The sequence below is a fragment of the Clinocottus analis genome, unplaced genomic scaffold, assembly GCF_023055335.1.
Source record: "Clinocottus analis isolate CAN_PGR_092001 unplaced genomic scaffold, fCliAna1.0.p SCAF_17, whole genome shotgun sequence".
Lineage (NCBI taxonomy): Eukaryota > Metazoa > Chordata > Actinopteri > Perciformes > Cottidae > Clinocottus > Clinocottus analis.
In genome coordinates this window covers 8,525,454-8,546,182 of record NW_027175898.1, presented here as the reverse complement: position 1 = coordinate 8,546,182, position 20,729 = coordinate 8,525,454, and the positions used below count along the sequence as shown (strand labels likewise).

The 20,729-nt window shown below is 41.2% G+C and overlaps 1 protein-coding gene across 7 annotated transcripts in view; it reads right to left on the bottom strand.

The window, feature by feature from the left end:
• kidins220a (kinase D-interacting substrate 220a) overlaps positions 1 to 20,729 on the bottom strand; it is a 45,128-nt gene that overhangs the window by 16,843 nt on the left and 7,556 nt on the right. For 5 of the 7 annotated variants that reach the window (XM_068579883.1, XM_068579878.1, XM_068579879.1 and 2 more), the window contains exons 6-23: positions 20,230 to 20,328; positions 19,914 to 20,012; positions 18,302 to 18,499; positions 18,058 to 18,156; positions 17,595 to 17,693; positions 17,101 to 17,199; positions 16,761 to 16,938; positions 16,447 to 16,611; positions 15,597 to 15,776; positions 15,322 to 15,487; positions 14,860 to 15,011; positions 13,822 to 13,922; positions 13,529 to 13,714; positions 13,209 to 13,349; positions 12,065 to 12,302; positions 11,811 to 11,902; positions 9,300 to 9,444; positions 8,582 to 8,744 (exon numbers count right to left, since the gene is read on the bottom strand). In XM_068579883.1, the coding sequence (XP_068435984.1) occupies positions 8,582 to 8,744; positions 9,300 to 9,444; positions 11,811 to 11,902; positions 12,065 to 12,302; positions 13,209 to 13,349; positions 13,529 to 13,714; positions 13,822 to 13,922; positions 14,860 to 15,011; positions 15,322 to 15,487; positions 15,597 to 15,776; positions 16,447 to 16,611; positions 16,761 to 16,938; positions 17,101 to 17,199; positions 17,595 to 17,693; positions 18,058 to 18,156; positions 18,302 to 18,499; positions 19,914 to 20,012; positions 20,230 to 20,328 (2,600 nt within the window). Of the gene's footprint in view, positions 1 to 7,847; positions 7,974 to 8,581; positions 8,745 to 9,299; positions 9,445 to 11,810; positions 11,903 to 12,064; positions 12,303 to 13,208; positions 13,350 to 13,528; positions 13,715 to 13,821; positions 13,923 to 14,859; positions 15,012 to 15,321; positions 15,488 to 15,596; positions 15,777 to 16,446; positions 16,612 to 16,760; positions 16,939 to 17,100; positions 17,200 to 17,594; positions 17,694 to 18,057; positions 18,157 to 18,301; positions 18,500 to 19,913; positions 20,013 to 20,229; positions 20,329 to 20,729 lie in introns of those variants that run through there. The other 2 variants (XR_011077654.1, XM_068579882.1) reach the window with 2 other exon arrangements.

The window sequence follows — 20,729 nt, the reverse complement described above, 5'->3', positions numbered from 1 at the left end:
AGAGCTGGACCTGTGCATCCCAAAGCAAACCACAGAGACAAGCAGGCTAATGGGAAACACACCAGGCTGATAAAAACCGAGCTGCTTCGGATCGAGCGGCCTCTCTTTTGAGACGCGCTCAGGACTCAGTGGTTCCCTGAAATGTTGATTAAACTCATGTGTAGCACCGAAACGGAGCCTCCTTGTTCCAGACCCCAAAAACCTTAACTGAACCCTCCCCTCAGAGTAACTAAGGCCTCATTCTTGACAAATAGTAAAACACTAAACCTCAGCTTGGTGATGAATTTGCCAAAAAAGAGTTTGGAGCATCTTAGGGCCATGGCGAAGTTCGTTCATTGTGACACTAATTGCACCACCCAAGAGTTCATATCACCGTATGTGGTTGTTTGATAGCTGTAATGGTCAGTTGATAGGCCGTATGATGCAGAGGTAAGTGGGGTGGACTGCAAAAGTAAAGACAAATGTGCTCTTTTGATCGGATCAGAATACATCTGGAATAAGTCTGCTATGGAGCTAAAGTCTAAACAGGGAGTGATGAATGTGAAAAGTAAAGCTTGGCATTCTCAGACTGAACCTGTAATCTTCTGATTAACATCACAGAGGTGGATGTGTGTATCAGAAATAAGATGAGAGAGGGATAGGAGAATGTCAATGAGCGCATGCGCGTAGGAGAGAAAGAAATAGACAGAGTGAGAATGTTGTATCGCAAAACTGACGACTATTAAAGCTCCTCCTCTCCAATTTGAGTTTATGGCGGTGAGAAAAAGCCTCTTCTGATTGTTAAGAACTTTAAACATCGCTCGAGAGACCTCAGCAGGCAAATCTGATGACTAAATCCTTGAGCTATACAGAGGTTGGTAGCATGATCAAAAGCCAAATTAAAAGCTGCTTTAAAAAGCAATGTTGGGGAAGAAAAGGACACTCGTGATACCACCAATATAGTCAGGATAGCCTTAATCTTTAATTTGCCATCTTTGGGTTTGGTCGTTCTTTGCCATTTCAGTGTGGTTCCTACACACACACACACACACACACACACACACACACACACTAAAAGGGCCTGCCTTGCACTGACTTTTGATGGACCGGGATGTTAACGTCACTTAAGGGCCGAATGCTTGTGTGTGCGCGTGTGTTGGTGTACATATATGTTTGTGCCTGCGTGTAACAATTGAGTGTGCCTGTGGCTCCTGAGTGGCAAATCTCGTTGTCCACTTAAAGGTCAGCACTGGCCCTCTTGCAACCCTGCGCTGCTATTTATATTCAGCCCCCCACCTTCCAGCAGTTCCGGCACAAAGAGACAGCAGAGCAGGAGAGCGATCAGCGATAATGCTCAACACCACAGAAATACCAGAGTATCAGGCAGACGTCTGCTTCTCAGGCCGCCTTTCCTCCCATCTCAGTGTCACATTCAAATGTTAATCCAACCTTGTCGTCACTGATGGACGACTCTATGACTAAAGAGCAGAGGCCTTTTAGAGGTGTAGTAGAGGCTTTTTCTTTTTGGTATTTGAAATGATTCTTTATGCTTCGCACAAAAAGGGAACAGAGCAGTTCTCTTGTTTCAGACCAATTAGACTAATCCCTCAACCTCGGCTTACAGGCAGAAATGAAAAGGGCTTTGGGGATTTTCAAACAAAGAATGCTGCACGACGTTCTTTCCATCTTCACGTGGTAGCCTCCACACACAAATACACGCGCACACAATCAGAAACTCACCTTGACACACACACCTCCTGTTGTGTCACCTGGACACTTTTTTTTTTTTACATTTCGAGAAGCTCAACAGGGGTTGAGTGGTGGTGGAGCTGACTGTGGCTGATTCATGTCTGAGTCATCACCGCCAAACACCTGAGGGATGGACGAACGGCAATATTAGCCGTGCAGACACACACACTCACACACACAGACACACACAGACACACACACACACACACACAATCAGCAGAGGACCAGTTTCACTGTATAAACAGCCATGTTGGACCCCGGGGACATGTGCATGCATCTGTGTGTCCACCAGCTGGACTATCTCAGTTGGAGCAGCAGCATTACCTGAGGCTTTGAATACACCTGAGACACGAAACACACCAATGCTAAACTCTTCTAGTCGTAATCCTGCTGGTATCTGGACTGATCCTCTGCAGCATTCACACAATTTCATTCTTTTACCTCGTTTTACCTCCTGAGACTGGAATCTCTTTTCTTTTCACTCTCTCTCTACGCCCTTTCTTATCTAATACCGACCCTCCCCGTTTTTCATCTTTATCTCACACCTACCATACTTTCTTTTTTTTGTCTCGGCCTTTATCTTTCAACTTGTCAGTCAGGGGGTCTGTCTGCACACTGGTGTGTAGAATCGATGCCAGTGTCCTATCAGTGATGGAGCCAGAACTCTATTGAGACATAGGTGGTTTCACACCAGCCATTACAAATTCACACACGCTTTCAGGCCTCTTGGCATATGGCGGTGCAATGAGCATGGCATGACCAGATTTACTCCGTCTTACCCCTGCAACACCTCCTGAGGGATTAAGCATGAGGACAATGAGCTTACTCAGAAGAGGACACAGAGAGGGGGGAAATATTGGGCTTCTTTTTAGCATCTGCCGTGCATCTAGATGACAAAGTGTCACAAATACGACAGGAATTCACATGAACAATAGTGTTGCAAAGAATAAAAACTTCATTTGAGGGCAGGAGGAGTTCAAAAGTATTCATTGTAAGAAAAGCATAGGATCTCTCGCTCTCTCATTATTTTTTTGGCGGCCAGATATTTAAGGGCTTATTAAAAGATTCCACATAAAAGGAATCACCCGCATGAGCTTTGGAACAGCACTTTTTTGCCGGCACATAATTGCAACCAAATTACAATAATTGTGCCAATTAAAGTAATCCTGAATCAAGAGTGTCATCTTAATGTTTTAGCACTTGGGATAAGAGTCTCTCTAATTAAGACTGAATTGCCTGGCTACGTATTCATTCATAGTGCGATTAGTGGGGAAAAAAGAGAAGTTTTGAAGTGTCCGAGAAGTGCCTGGCTCTAGTCCCGTCTCTGAGTGGGAAATTGTTTGGTTAATGAATGCAGGGTCAGAACAACACAGGAGAATAAACACTTGATTCTTCATAAGCTATGACATAAAAAGGAAAATCATAGATTCAAGATTTTAAGATTTGTTTTACAAAAATTGGCAAACATAGGGACACTGCAATGAACAGCACTTTATAAAGATTACACTTTTACCAGACAATTACTTCTTTGCTGTGTTCTGCCTCCTCCGCTTTGTGAACGTGTGTGTGTGTGTGTGTGTGTGTGTTTGTGTGTGTGTGTGTATGTGTGTGCGTATGTGTGTGTGTGTGTGTTTAATGCAGCCTGCATCTCAGGGTCTGATTAATTACATTGATTCTCAGAGGAGTTGGGGGTGACATATGTTCTTGCACTGGTGTGAGAGCTCGGTGTAGGTGTGTGTGTGTGTGTGTGTGTGTGCGTGCGTGCATGCGTGCGTTGCATGTCTAACACACACACATATGCTTTATGTGTGATCTGAGGTTTGCACATGCACATGTTTAATTAAAAATGCTTTTAGTTGCAAATAGTGTGTGTAGGTGTGCTTGTATCAGTTGCAGCGTGCATGTATTTTGCCACAATTTGTGCATGTGTGTGTGTTAGCTTGTTCATACACAATAGTTTACGTGAATGTGTGTATGTGTGTGTGGGTGTGTGTGTGTGTGTGTGTTGAACAGAGGATTCAGGTGCAGCGCCAGAAACACACTCCTGAGTGCAGCGGGGGCATCCTGGCACAGACAGGGCACCAGATGTCAGAGCAGTGCAGGAACCTGCTCAGTGGACCAGTGACACTTTTTTTTCCGAGTGCTGAAAAAGGGATCTTGGCATCCAAGAATAAACTCTCTGAGGGGCCGACTGAACCCGCCCCCATACATCATGAGGTCCAAATATGTTAACCCCTCAACCGAAACACAGAACTATGTCACTTAAACAAATCACAACTGTCAAGAAATGTAAAACTAATAATTCAAGACATTGACTGACACTGTTTTCTACTGACTGCATGAACAGTACTTTAAAAGCCCTTGTTTCTAAAACATACAGGAGGTGACTGATCCCATCCCCTGATGTCGTTTTCACTTATACTGCCATGCCTGTCTGTGTGACTGATTCTCATAACTGTATCTCTGACAGTATGTGTTGCCTTACTAAGGCTGCAACTAACAATTATTTTTTATCATGAATTTTTTTTGCCAATTATTTTCTCAATTAGTAGATTCAAATTTCTATAAAATATTGGAAAACAGAAAACAATATCCATCACAGTTTCAGAGAATGCAAGTGCACGGTTTTCAGTTGTTGTTTTGTCTGATCAACAGTCCAAAACCCAATGATATTCAAAATAGAAATCAATGAAAATTAGCAAATCTTCACATTTAAGAAGCTAGAACAAGTACAAGAACAAGTTGTAATTTCTGCTTGAAAAATTATAATCGACTTTTAAAAAAAGTTACCAATTAGTTTTCAACACCCATTTCAGTACCAAATACAGTGCTATGTCACAGTTCAGAATGCCAGAGACTGATGGTTTGGTATGTTCCTGTCTGTGAATCTAAGGCAGCATCAAGAAGAAACCAAAGGAAACTTTCACGTCATTTACTTTCCCATGACATCCTGATCAACGTGTTTGATACGGGCGATGTTCTCACATCAGCAGAACCACACACAGCAACAGGAAGAACAAATGAGACGAGAAAAGCATCTGACCACCATAAACAGTTTGCTGTTTCTCCACTGATAGCGGGCACAGCATGAAAAACTTCAGCAGATATAAAGAAGGGTCAGAACATTTAAAAAATGTAAAACACTTTTTGCAATTAAAGATATAGGCACAAAAACAGCAACCACATTCGCATATCTATTTATTTTGGACCAAACATATTGTGCCTTGTTCGTTAGCTTTCTGATGATCATTGAGAACATAATGATGTTTATTTTTGAAGTGGATACTGTGTTGAGGTGGTCATACAATATCAGGGAACAGTGAGAGCCCCAATTTCCTGAATGTAATTCTTGTTAATCAAACCTTGTTCTAACGCTCTCATATGGCTTACCATTGAGGAAAAAAAGGTGTTCAAATTGAAAGAGTGCGGTCCCAGCCACGTATCAAAAACGTGTCCTTTCGCAACATCCAGAACCTGTACTCGCTCAGAAACTTGGAATCACTCTACATTTAGCTATTCAGTAGAAGCTTTTCTGTAATGTAATGACTCTAAACAACATCAAGGAAATAAACATACAAAAGCCCATTACCAGTCTTTGTAAATAGCTGCTTTAATGCAATAACCATGAAGCAGGAGAGAGCTAGGTTAGCTATAGTCATTAAGTCTCTAATGGCAGCTAAAACAAGGAACAACGGACTCCTGAGAAGAGACGGAGATACTGAGGAGGAAGAAATGATACAGCTGAAAATGATAGTCACAAGGCTGCAGGCTCCAAATTCAATTACCTAGTGTTCGAAAAAACATTGTTTCGAAACACAGATTTAAGGCTGTTAATTCGGCGGCTACAAATATGAGGGTCGGTCCAAAACACTTCTTGTTTTGTTTTCTGTTCCGCTTCTGTTGGTGTGCTGGGCAGGCCACAACGCTGGCTCCCTGCTCGAGGTGTAATTGGGAGTTTTCCCTGCAGAACTAGTGAGAGAAACATTTAAGCTGCACTGTGTGTACGTGTGTGTATGCGTGTGTGATTTCTTTGAGCCAATATCCTCTACCGACAGACAGCGCCATCTTTGTTACACAGTTCTTTCCCCCTGCTACCTTACATTAGTCTGGGCCGCCCCCATCTTACCGTTAATGATAGAAATCGCTGAGGTTATTAACCGATTACACATTCTCCATCAGATTAGGAAGGCTGTACTGGCCCACTCTCACTACGGGAATTAGCGCTACACATTTCTCTTCACGCCGTGTCCTACAATGACACTTCACAGCCCTTCATGGCACTTGTTATTGCCAGGCAAGTTGCTAAAAACAGCTTTTAGCGGTTTTGAAAGCGTGTGTGTTTGTGTGAGATATGAGGGGAAGGTGGGCGTGTGTTTTTTATTTTTTCTCTCTATTCTAGGAGTTCAGGTACATGCCATAGACAGAAGCTGTCACCTTGATCACTGACAGGCACTTTATGAAGCTCATGCTTTAGTAGTGTATGGGTCAATTTAGTTGTAATTTAGAGGGTTCGGTAGGGCATGAAGTCTTAACTGAGCCACATTGAGAAGATCACAGGAAATATCAAACCTGATTTAGCTTTTACCTTTTCAAAGAGGGGGATATAAACCGAAAACATATTTTTAGACCCATCTTAGTTGTATGACTTATTCAGACTACTATTTCCAAAATGTAATCTTTCCGATGCTCTGTGGCCTACTGAGCTGAAGCAAGCGCTACAAAGAGAAGAGAAAGAGCACGCTGCTTTGTGACTGAGATGCAGGGCGACAGTTGACCTATAAGGGGCTGACTCACCCCCACGTTCACTTCACCACTAATATATTCATTTAGTAACGCCCAAAGGATGCGCGGTTTCGCTGTGTAAAAATGGTTGTGTACACCGTCACTTCCCATGTATGCATGTTAAAACACAAACAAAGCACGCACAACATCTGAACAGCATGTGTCTTGCGGTAACAGAATTGAACAAAAACGATGCTAACTATAAGATACAGGAAGTGGTTGAATTTAAGATACGAAATAAGGTGCGATATGTGAGTGTGTGTGTCCATGTGAGGTGTTGTTTGCGTTCATATTCACTGCTGGAAAGGAAAGCAAAGAGAAGATATCAATTTATCAAGCAGATGGACAATAGGGAGAAGGGGCCTGAGGTTTGAGGTCAGTCAAGTGGTCATCCATTGCTAAGGGAAAAACACACAATATCTTATCCAGAACAAAAAGGGACGTAAGAGACTGAGCTTATAAAAAAGGGGGAGAAAATAGAAGAGAGACAAAAAAAGATACACAGGCAGAGGCCTTAGTCTTATCAGCGAAAGATCAGTGCGAGAGATAAGGCCTCGAGGCGAGGCGTTGTGTTTAGCCTGTTTGAGGCTTCCTGTCATCATCATTAAGGCCGCTTCTCTAACGGCCACTGCAGAATAGAGCAGCCATTTGGAAAGACAACCAGTGAAGACGAAGATAAAGAGAGACAGGAACATTGGTCAAAAACAAGACTATATTAAGTCTAATGAGCAGCGTAAGCACAATCCAAACGCTGCGGTGAAGACACTTGAGTTCAGGCCGTTGCCGAGATGTAGAAACACTGCAGAATTTTATGGCTGCACTAGTGTATAATTATATCTCTCAGTTTTATTTTCCACAATAATTATGGTAAAAGTGTGGACATTTCCTTTAGGGTGTCCACTATACTTAAACATGATAAAGATGTATAATAGAGAAGTGTAATGACATATTTTTCCGCATTATATAAGGCAGAGATCATCACATTCAGCAAAATGATTCAGTTACAGCCTTCTGACGAAGATGTTTCTCATCAAAAACCGTGTACTCTGTCCTCCCTTCACATTATACACCTCCCATGTAACACTTAACTGTCATATACAAATTGGAAAAAAAATGCCTCTTGTCCTCTGAAAAGCAAACAGCATAAACCTAGTCTAATGAGGCAGTGGTTTGTCTTGGAGATGGGGGAGGGAGAGTTGTCTGCAGAATCTAGCTGGCTGACCGGCTGACAGTAACTGTCTGTGACGCTTTCATGCCGCAGGAGTCGTATGCGCTAGTGTATTGTGACAGAGTGCAACCTTTAAAGGCCATCGACTGATGTACAGCAGCACACAAACCCAGCGTCTCAGGCCTGTGTCGATCGCCTCCTCTTTTCTGCGGTGAACAGGCCTAAAAGCATCCATGACCACACGCATATAGAGCATGAAGAGTCATACTTTCAACACACAGACACACACTCACAGCTTAACAAAACATGTCTGAGCGTCAACTGTCCTGTGTCCAGTTTTAAGGAAATGTGTCGCTTCATGAATCTGGAGAAGTCCAGGATATAAAACAGACATAATTTATCTTGTGCATTATCATCAATTACAAAATATGTCTGTCAGTTGCCAATTAGTGTTGTTCTCAAAGCCATTGACAGGGACTTTGGGTTATTGTAGTCCACACAAACAAAATCCTCTACTGCCATCTGCTGGTCAAAGTTGTTTATATCAGAGAATATTGAGAATATCAAGAAATGTTATTATTTATTGACTTTAGTTCTGGCTTTTTAATCTCTTTTGGAGGGTCAGGAAGCAACTCTGCATGGATTTAGTGGTTCACCGACAACACTGGGTCCTTCAGATGCATTTACATGACCTAATTTCTATTTGATCTAATGTTAAAGGTCACCTTAGGCTGCTAATAATATGCCCAGAGTTAGAAAGAAAGTGATGTAAAGCCAATAAAACAATGAATGGAAAAAAGAAAGAAACTATGCAGTTTAATTAAATGAGCCTACATACTTTGTAATCAGATAAATAATTAAAGAGGGGGGTGATTTTACAGTCTATGTGCTTGTGTGTTGTACCTCTCATAGATTGACTTGAGAGAAATCTGGTCAGACACTCCATCAGTCTCTTCCAGAAAGAGGATGATCCACGATGTCCTGTAAGGCCACTCTTCCGTCAGGTTGATCCATGAGGCCAGCCGATCCCAGTTGAAGAGGATCTGATTGGCCCGCAACAGACGACCTGTCAACAATGATGCAGAGCATTAGTGTCTTTTCAATGTGATTTTTTAAATCAGAGCGCCAGTCCTCAGTTCATAGCTTTATGTCACCGTCTTTATTGTAGCTTATTGCTGTGACGCTGATAGTCTGAACACATTATTAGAAGTCAGTGGTCTATTCTCTCTCAGAAAACACACATGAGGTCTGTGTATCCTACTGATAGTGTCTGTCAATTAATAACCTGTCCAAAGTTATAGCATTAAGAACAGAGAGATATGATAGTAACTGTTATCAGTTTCAGCATCCAAGAAATGTCAAGATGATTTCAACCACAAAATGTTCGGCATCAAAAATAAAATATTATACAGTTTTAATACATTAGGCAGTGTATTTGGCATGTACAACAAGTTATGGTTAACACCGGCTGGTCTAGACTGAAATCAGAGCTTTGTTTGTGTTTTTTCTTCCTCCACTAAAGTTTCCCATTCATTGCCTGTAAAATTAGTGATAACAGGGATAAATAACTTCAATCATGTAAAATATAAAATATAACGAGATGAGGGCCTTTATTCTTTACCTGTAATAGAAACAATGTTGAGCAGCCTCCTCATGGTCTGTGGGCTGATGTCGCTGAACCAGTCCTCGGTCACCAGCAACTTGGTCAGGTCAAAGGACATCTGTCGGGTGATGGTCCTCTGCATCTGGCGACGCCGATATGTGTCCTTCACAGAGCGAGTTTAAAAAGAAAGACAAAAATTCAAAGATCATAAGATCGAGAATGTTTTCAGCAGGCTTTGGAAGATTTATATCTCCATGACTTTTAGTTGTTTTAGTGGAACTTCAACGTATCCAAATTGTATTCTTCTTTGTTTCTATTATTATATAAAAACCAGCAATCCGGTCTATCAAAAAAAAGCTTATCAATGGGAGAGCAAGATGTAACACCAATACAACGATAGCTAAAGTGAAACAAAGGCGTTAACGTTAATCTTGACAAGCTGTGCATCATGAAACAGGAGAGCAGGCGTTTCATGATCACCATGTCCTCAAAGGTCATTGTAAAACCTTATGCTTGGATATATTAAAGGAATACAGAACAATGGGTGGATAGTGCCTGATGTTCTCATATTTTTTTGGACTATATTTTTGACTTCCATTACCCCCGTTCCTTCTTTAACTGTACTTATATGCAAACCAAATACATTTATGGATTCATTTGCTGTCATTCAAAGAGAAATTACTATGATGTTATCAATGATAGCTCAACTTGTTCTGACTAAAGATAATATGCAATGCAGCTAAGGCCTGTCTCTAAACCTTATCAGGTGTGAATGAAACCAATTTTAAAGCATTTCTTCTTTCATTTTGTTCCTCCCATGATAACCTTCTTCAGTTTTCCCTTCTATCTATTATCTATATTTTTATTTAAAAAAAGCCCTTAACATGTGATTTGCTGCAAATACAAATCAAAGAGCCACTGTCCAAAGCTAAACAGTCATGACACGAAAGCGAGCTATTGACACAGATCTAGCTGAGAACATCTGCGATGATATCAGACAGCTAACATGGTCATGAGCCAAGGCGAGGCTTTTGGTTGACTTTGAAGTTGTAATGCCGGTCTCATGACCTCTTTCCCAGGGAGATGAAACATATGGCCGGCACTCAGTGAGAACTGAAAAGATCCACCATACAGACAGTCCATTGTGGCTGACTTTTCAATATAGATTCATCTTTACTGTAGCTTTACAGCTTTATTAGTTAATTTAGATTAATGGTTTTGTATCTGCCTATTTATAATGTTTGTCTTCTCCTTGCTGATACACTGTTTTTTTGTTTTGTTAATAAAAACTTTGAGAAAGTGGTTATATTTTTAAGAAGTGAATCCAGAATTCCAGGAAATTATAATTTTACTTAAAAAAAGAGGGGGGGGGATTCCTTTAATTACAATTCATGGAAATAAGATGCGAGAGACATTCCTAATGCCATCCACAACTACAAAGGCCACATGGAAATGGAGATCCACTAATTCATTTTCCCCTCCTGCCCTCATTTTAATCTCCACTTTTAGAAAGAGGGCCCTCCTGCCAAGAGCTAGCTAGTGGCAGAGGGCAAATAAAAAGAGCATGCCGCCCCATAATGAAAGGGCCAACAACAATAATTGAGGGTACAAGATAAACCCGAGGTACAAACAAATGTCAAACAAACAAACAAGAGAGGGAGGCGGGAAGGAAGGAGGGGTAGTGAGAAGGTCTCGCGGGGGGGAGGAAGGCATCAGCGACAGCAGCAGTCACTTAGCCTCCTGCCAGCAGACCTGGTGCCAGTGTTTTGTCACAGGGACCCACTGCTGCTAGGCCTTGTCATTAGGCTGTGGCAACGCAGCAGGAAGGATAAACAGTCATTACATCAATTACACCAGGAACCTTGGCCGCATACCGAGCACCTCTCTTTTTGTACTGTATCTGTGTGTCTCCTCCTGTCCTCTGGCCTCTGCACTGCCTGCCAACGCCACGCCTGTACTGAGCCCCCCCTTCCTTTCAGGGAGGAGGTCGGCAAGAGAAAGCAGTGAGGATTTCTAAGGCAACACCTCGAAACCTAATCCAATGTTTTCAACTCACATTGTGGTGAACTAACGGCAATTTAAATTTGCATTCATTTCCAACTGCATGATATTTCGGGATAGCGTGCGAGTGTTGTGGGAATAAGTGTGGTTTCTCTGTATTCATTTTTATTTTTGACATGGGTTAGAGTGGAGTGTGAACTGTGTATCTTTAGGGTGACAAGTAGAATAAACAATGTTTAATATATTGTCCTTGGTGTATCTCATTTGGATTAATTATAATCCTAGTCTTAGACTCGTAGTTCTATTATTGCCTGTCTATTATTATTCTTCCACCCATGTCTCGTATTGCATCTAAGGAGGGATTACTCTTTGGAGTGCCTCTCCCATAGTATTTTGTTTGTGTGTGATAGCTCTTCCTTAGACAGCATTGTTGGGGTTGGGAAACATTGAGGTGGGGCTGTAGACCCCAACACAAGATTGTATGTCATATTGGTCTGTTCAAATAAACATGACTGGAATAACCATTACCCTGCGGTTTAGGGCGTTCTTGCTGCCGAACTTGGCCTGGTCTTGGCCCATGCTGCTCGTAGACATCTTCCTGTCTGTGTCTTCATGCCATCCTGAACAAACAAAAGACAGAAATAGATGCCCTTGAATGAACACATGTTACTTCTCCATTCAAATAAAACTGTAGCTTCAGAAGTTAAAACCCTTAAACTGTGAGCAATCCTCATGTATGCGTACGCAATACATTATGTTGTATATTTGCCATTATCCTTTACCTTCAGCAGCCGAGGTCTCTCCATTGATGGGTGCTGCCATGCAGAGCTTTTTGGCCGCGCTCAGACCTCTGCTGTTGAGGAATACTGGCAGGTGGACGATGTTCCTCATGTAGTCATGTCCGTTGATGTTGGAGTCTCTCAGCACACTGTTGAGGTTTTGGTTGATAGCTTTGATGATAATATGGGGGTCACTGGCAAAGACGGAGATAAAAGGGCCTTTGGAGAAGAGTACTCTCACCTGGAACGAGAAACTGTGAATTAGTGTGTAAATCTTTCACCACTTAATAAAATATATGTATTTTTGAACTCTTCTGCTTCTCTACAATTTGTAATAAACTTAAAAACAAAAACGAGTTTCATGATGCCTTTAGGGTCTCTAACACAGCAGATCCGTCTGTGGAGTGTCCACTACTTTAATGTCAAAATGGGTTGTTTACGATCGACAATAACATGGCAGCTAGAGGCCACAGTCAGCTGTAGTACTCAGACTTCATGACTCCTGTGGGAGCACATGGTGCTGGGGATTTCCACTGCTAACTAAGGGACATTGTCCAAGTGTCGCAGCACATTGATTTGTGCTGCATGCATACATGGTTTGTCAACCCCTTGTCCCCTAGTAGCATCAGCTACAGCTCCACTACATGATTTCTTTCTTTAATGCACTTTATTTGGTCATAAAAATAAAGACTGAAGAAAATAAATAAATAAAATAATGTAACTTCAAAGTGTTTCAGTCTCTGAACCATCATGGTTTCAAAGTGATTAGGAGGAGCTTTCAAAGATTAAAATATTACATTAGCACACAGGAGGTTGCCATCTTCACTGAGATTACTTCATTAAATAACAACATTTGGATAAAGGAAATTATATTACAGAAGCTGAGAGTAAGAATCTAAACTTGGAGGCCAGCTAAGGCAGCTGGGAACACCAGGGTGCCTGCCGGAGATGTGTAGACTGTGTGTGCACAGGTGAAAGACCCACGGGAAGATAAGGCCATATGGCAGGAGCCATGGTTAGAAATTTGCTTGAGTGACAGATGTTGAAAAATGTAATTGCTTCATATTATCTTGTTATCAGTCAATAGGAAGCTGTACTCATCATTTACAGCATGTTCCCACACACTGAAGCATATGCAAACACACACCGTGTCCAGCATCAGCAGAACTTTGTCCTGCTCACAGGCGTCCAGTCCGTCGATGATGACGGCCATGCGTGTCTGGTTCTGGGTAAAGCCATCAATGGTTTTGGCCATTTTTGACATTAGCTCCACTTCATGCTTCAGAACCTGGTGTGAGATGGGGGAAGAAAATCAATGTCTCAAAACAAGGAAAGGGGAAATTGATTGGATTGGGAATGACAGTGTCATAACTTCATAAGCAAATGGAATGCCCCTTTATCCATGAAAACAGGATGTTGAAGGGCTTTTATTTGACTGGGTATAATGAATAAAGCGTTTTGGTCTACCTTCATAAATCCTTCACTCTTGAGTTTATGCAAGTTGTCGGCAGCACTGTGCAGCCGTTTCCTCTGGGAGTTGAGGACGGAGTCAGCCACCTGCCACCAAGTCCTACAGTTGAGCAGTAAGGCCAGGCCCACCACGCTGGCCATGGCTATCAGCACTGCATTTACTGTCAAATTTCCTGGATCTACCTGGTAAATAAAAAGCATTGAAGCTGATTACTAGGCCGCTCAGTGTCCTTGTGGGAAGAAGGTACGCTGTTTAAACTCAGAGACACCGATTTATTGCTCTAACCTACCCTAAAGATGGCCAACAGGGCCATACCAGTGATCAGGCATCCCAGTGTCAAGGCAAACAGCACGAATGACGGAACACAGCATGTTTTCTTCCACTTCTTTCCTGGGTTGGAGAGGAAGGTAGAGGATAACGTGAGAGACGCACTTTGATTACAAATTACTTTTACAAAAAGCTATTATTTTCTTTGCTAATAAATTACCATAAATCATACATATATTAAGATCATTTGAGGACAGATGTAGTAAATGGAGTAAAAACTAAACCATTTTAAGCACTAGTATTCTAAGTGCTCAATTATGCTTTCAATCTTTTAAAAGTATCTTTAATCTCATTCTGCATCACTGTAATTGCAAACTGCATTAAATACCAATCATAACAAACCTGATTAAAGCTAGAGTAATCTTTTCAAAACATTTTAGTTACATTTGGTGAAATTCTCAAAATATCCCAGCAGCAATCAAATGATTGCAAATTCTTGGACTAAAAAAAGAAAAAGGAAGCTGCCCGCCTTTCTGTCTTCCACAAGCTGCTAGCTTGACAGCTGTGAGTACTAACACTCACTGTTTATGTTCTTTATGATATGTTTAGATACAATTATTTTGGAGCAGTCACTTTGGAGGGAGGGCCGGAAGGGAAGGGCAGTCAAGGTTGTTGACTTGGCAACTCTCTCACTAGATTTTGCAAGTTTTGTAGCGAGTGCTGCTCCCTTCTTTCATTGGAAAAGACTATGCAATGTTGGACTGGGTTTTTTGGTTGGATATTATTTTTAATCAAGCATACGCTTTAGTTTGTCAAGATTACAAAGACAAGCTTTAAAACCAGTGGTTTACTGTGTTAGTAAAAAGGAATATATTTGACTTCTTAAAATTTATTTTTTCCAATCTATAAAAACTGTACAGCCCACATACATATTTCAATTTGTCAGCCATAGATATTAATGCCAGTTCATAATTGTAAATATGATATCTGATTGTGACTTGAGTACAGACTGAAACAATATGATATGACAGAAATCTAAAGTCAAAAATAGAAACTTCACCTTGGATCTCATCTCTCTTGAAAACCCTAAAGAGTCTGGTGGCCATGAAGCCAAACTCCCTCTCACAGGCATCAGAGAGTGTGGCAATCATCTCAGCCATGGAGGTCTCTCCTCCGACACTGGACAGACGATTATAGTCGGTGAACAGGAACCTGTGTGACATGTTAGAAACAGAAATGATCCTTTGAAATGTTCCGTAACACAGCAAACTTCAGATGGGACTAGGACTTAAGTATTCATTTCATTCATAACAACATTGTTAACATTGTAATAATAGATGTAATAATCAATGGTACTACTCCACCTATAGAGTTTTAACCACTACATGTTTTGTCTTTGACCTGAGGAAATGACAGAACCCAGCAGTTAGTAGGTGTGTGTGTGTGTGTGTGTGTGTGTGTGTGTGTGCACTTGTGAGTGTTTGTATGTGTGTGTGTGTGTGTGTGTGTGTGTCACCGTCACCTGACAGGCAGTGCGCGGGTGGTCTGCTCAGGAAGTTCAGGGGGGTTGACAAACATCAGTTTGAGCAGCAGCTCCAGGTAACCGACTTGGCGAGCCAGACGAGTGCTGATAACCCACGCCCAGTTCCAGCTCTCCCTCTCACGCCGACTTCCAAAGTACACCAACACTGCAGACATTAGAGGTTTAGTTGTTAAGTTCTATTCATAAACATCAGTATATTGTCTTCTTTTAAAAAGTAAAACAATTTTGTATTTCTAGCTCATCTGTCTCCTCACCAAAAAAGATGTAGAGTAGAGCGAGGAGGCTGAGGGAAACGGCAATTGCCAGCTGGGGATCAACAGTAAAGCCTAGTATGAGAGCCAGTGAGCCGCAGAGTAGCAGGGTGAGAAAAACCACCAGCCAAGAGAACTGGAACAATGGCTCTATCTGCTGGCCTGCAAAGGTCTTCATTTCATCTGACAGAGAAGAGGAAGGAATACAAATATCTCATGTCAGCTATTTTAATCAAGTACAAGAAAGATATGAAAATAAACTCAAAAGGGGTTTTTACTCTTTTCTAGACATCATTTTCCAGAACTTTTCCAGTGAAGATATATGGTTAGTATAACAGGGATTGCACCATACACTAATGTTTCTCTCTTTGGAAGTCCTAAATTAAAGATGTGCAGTCTACGGCTGTAACTTATCTATGAAATCTTTTGCATGCTTTCTGATTCTGATTCTTAGAAATAAAACAAAATTCAACTGTTTAAAACAAGTTGGGAAGAAAACAACATTATGTAATGTCATTCAATGCTGCCATGTGACATGACTCGGGGGTGTGTTTACAGTATTTCCACAACATGACCAAAAGCAGACTATTTCAAATACTCTCGTCCATAAACCACCATTTGAATGTTAATATGACTATGAACAAAACGTTGCTCTTTCAGATGACAAATCAGCTTCAGGAAAATAGGAGAATGTAGAAATAATTTTCCAAACAATTAACTTGTTCCCTCATTTTTCATGTCATGTTACAGAAGGATTAAGAGAAACTGAGGAAAAGCCCCATCCACAAACCAAATTTTCACAATAAGTATGTTTCATGTTTTTGTAAGTTTTTAATGCTGTGGGCATACTCACCCTCCAGTTTCTTGAGTAGGAAAGATTTGCCGCTGCCCCACTGAGCGTAAAGTCCAACACAGATAGGTGGCTGCATGGTGGGCTCACTAAGGATGTCTGCTAGAGCACTGCTATACAAGTCATACCCCAACATGTCTCCTTCTGACTCAGAGGGGGAGAGATGCTCTGAGAGAGAATTGGAGAGAGAGAAAAACTTAAATTGTGTAAAAGATAAGAGAAGACAATGTAAAAACGTTGATTCCTTCCATTTCAGTACAATGAGCAAATTCTGTCACACAATTCTTCCTGAATGAAATGACAAAAATTGGTCGTACTGGCTCCAAATATCTGTGTGAGGATGCTTTTCTGGTGGGTACAGTCGATGTTGTATGGCGTCTCTCCAGCTTTGTTTGGACGGTAAAGCAGACGCCCATCTTTAGGGTTCCTCAGCAGAAGCTCAGCCAACCTTCGGCTGCGCCCTCGAATGGCAATGTGAAGAGGTGTGTCTCCTTTCTGAAGGAAGAAAAACATTGGACATGTTTCCAGTTGTCTCCTTTTTGGAAGAAAAACATTGAACTTTCTGGAAAACTCTCAGATCAAAAAACTTTTTTTTTTTAAATTAAAGTACTGTTATGAAAAGGTGTATGTGCCGTGGAGGTATGTTTTAAAAAGTACCTTTTCCACTGCAGACACCTTGGCCCCTTTATCCAGCAGGAGCTCCACTATCTCCATGTTCCTCATTTTTGTGGCTTTGATGAGTGGGGTCTCTCCCTCCTAAAATGCAACAACAAACATTAGCAATATTATTTTGAACTTTACATTTACAATTATTCAATACAACATACGTGAAAATCATACCACTGCCAAGACACAATAGTTTTAGAAAGAAAGAAAAAGAATAACTCCTGAGGTAGGCTGTTGTAAGGCAATATTCATGGTTGTCTGCCTGCATTTTTGGTCAACAGTAATTAAAGGTATTAAAGTAAACATATTTCTTTTGTTATTATTATTATTTAATGGACTTGTATTAAATGTATATATATATTATGTAAATATATGAAGAATGTGCTAAAATAAAGAGAGAAACATGATACTTTGGAAATAACAATCAAGAAATACAAAGGATAAGAGAAAGTGCATTTGACTTCTTCTACTGAGTAACCTTGTACCTTGGTGCAGCTCTCGGTGTCGGGGTTACACTGCAGGATGTCTCTCACCATGGTAGCGTTGCCTTTCTCCACTGCCCAGTAGAGGGCAGTCTTTCCATCCTGACGTGGAAAGGACAAGACAAATACTATCATGTTTATCTTAGAAAAAAACAACCTTATGTACTAGTGTGAAATATATATACACACGCACACACGCACACGCACACGCACACACACACACACACACACACACACACACACACACACACACACACAGGGCATCAAGGAGTGTCTGTTTATCTAGCAATAATACTTGTGTATATTGTGTAATCCGATGGATTAAAGATAACTTTACCAAGAAACCACAGAACTAAACAGTATTGAGTAGCGTGGTGTGAGATATTGCATACAGAACACGAGAAGGCCTCATGCCTGTATTTAAACATCAATAAGGTAGCAAAGACAATGGTAGAGGAACTCTTACCTGGCCTCTGACGTCAATATCAGCGTATTTGTTTAGCAGAGCTCGGACTATCTCCACATGACCTCCTCGCACAGCTCCAATCAACATGGTCTCCCCGCTCTGACAGAGATGGTGAAAGAGAGACAGAAATTTAGAAAAACAGACAAAGAGAGACTTGAGTTGTATTTCATTCATATTGTATTACATATCAACTGGTCTTCTACATCAACAGCAAGCTTGTAATGCTGCTGTCGGGAGGCCTCACCCTGTCTAGAATATTGACATAGGTGCCGGCATCCAGCAGGTCCTGAACGATCTCGGTGTGACCCTCCTTGGCAGCAATGGCCAGGGCTGTGTTGCCATCCTTGTCTGTCATGTTGACATTTGGGTTTCTCTTCAGCAGCTCCTTCACAACCTCTGTAAAGCCACCTTTCACTCCTACAATCAGAGCCGTCATTGAGTTCTGAAAAAAAACAAAGAGGAAGAAATTACATTTTCAAATTTCAGGGTCAATCTAAGCCAAACATTAAACAAATTACAGATGTTTCTCTCTACTTGACTGGGTGTTAGGATTTTAGTTGGTGTTCAATCTAGCACATGTTCAATGATTTATGGCTGGAGATTCTTTTTAAATAGTCTATTTCAGCAGCTCTCGGACACGAAAGGCATATTGGCAATTTATTATTGTTATATTATCTAGCAAGCCCAATAACTCATATATTTTCTAGGCACTAGATTCTCTAAATCACATGTAAATTAATTGCTTTGCAACATTAGCTACTCTAGTTCCATCTGATTATTGATGCTATGTATTGAACTATTACATTTTTCAGTTTGTGACAGGACAGATGTAACATGACTCGAAGGAGCACAGATGCGCTGTATCATAGATGCAATCAATTATTTAATATTGCAGTTTACTAATGAGTTTGTGGCGCTTGGGAGCATTAAATCTTGATTATGTGCAAACTATACTGGCAAAAAGAGGCCGCTTAGTTTGTCATGGCCCCCACGATGAACCCAAAACAAAATTAGACATGCTCAGCTGTTAAGCTACCTGTTCAGTTTACCAAAGCAAATATTAACGTTGTTTAGGAAACACTAGCAAATATTATGCTCTTTCAAATAAGTGTCGGTGCAAAGTCATGTAGGCATCGTAATGCAAGTATCAGCACTCAAATAACAATGTTCTGTATTTTTCCAGACTCTCAAGACGTATCGAAGAACCCTGACAATAATGTTTTAGTGTCTAACCAGCCTATAGGGAGAACAATTTCTGAAATTGGTCCAGTATTGAGCAAGAGTGCCGTAAATGGCAGCTGCTCATGCTCTGCAATGTAATCCCATCAATTATTTCACTAAAAGTGCTTGTTTTTGCCACTGCCACTATTAATATTATTTGAAGTATCTGACAACATTATGGAAAGAATCTGGCTTAAGGAGAAGCTGTGTTTTGAAATACTCAGAGGTACGTGCTGCTGTGAGACCACGCTGGAGAGGCAAGTCCCGATGTTGTCAGTTTGTTGTGTTGGAGTAAAGAAAGCGAAGCTTAGTGTCTTCAATGTCATGGCAGAAAATTCCCATGATTACGACAATGTGAATAAGGTTTTTGAATTTGATGGTCGACCGTATTTATTTCAGCCTGAGTATACGGATGAAGAGCTCCTAGAAATTGAGGAGCAGACAAGGAGAGAGAGAGAGAGAGAGAGAGAGAGAGAGAGAGAGAGAGAGAGAGAGAGAGAGAGAGAGAGAGAGAGAAAGGGTGAAAGAGAGGTAACAGGCAAAAGAGGGTGAAACAGCTGCTGCTAGGCTGTGAAGCTCAGAGACTGGTATATATATAAGACGAACAGTAAACCGTTCACAGACAATCGACTTACCGCTCCTTCTTGGTCAACATCAGCCCCGTTGGCCAGAAGGTGCATTACACTGTCAAAGTGGCCCTTCCTGGATGCCCAGATCAAAGGAGTAGTACCATACTGCAAAGAAAATAAGAAAACGAGTAACTATATAGTCAAAAATCCAGGTGCTTGTGATGAACTGTGCAGGAAGGTTAATAAATAAAAGAAGACGAACTCTGGGAACTGGAAGTGTGGATATGGACCAAAGCAATTAGATCTTTTAAGCTCATCCCACTAACTGCATCTACTGTGTAATTAAAAACAAGTAAATGAACATCTGTCAGTATGTGGTTACCTTGTCGGAGCAGTTGACCTTGGCTCCGTGCTGCAGCAGGAGATGGACAATCTCTGCGTGGCCTCGACCTGACGCCCAGATAATGGGGTAGACGCTGTACTGTTGGGCCAGAGGAGACGGATGAAGTCATGCTGACAGTAACTAATGATCAGTGTCAGGCCTGCGGTTGTACTAACGCCTTAAGCCACCCGACATGACTGAAACAGCAGATGGGGAGGCTTCGCACGGTGCAGGTGAAGCACAGAGTTGTGGCTGCAATTACATTTTTGTTACTGTAAAGTTATGTGTAGTGTTTATCATTGCATTTACGTGTAGCAGAGTAAAATACATCATATGAACATGTTCTTCAAAGTAAACTGCTCCATTCAGAGACAATTTTTTAATCTCATGTACTGTAAACATACATATTGTCTCTGGCAATTTTAATCCTGATATAAGGGACAACATACACTAATATTGCTGTTATTATGAGGGAATTAAGAAAAAGTACAGCGTGTCTT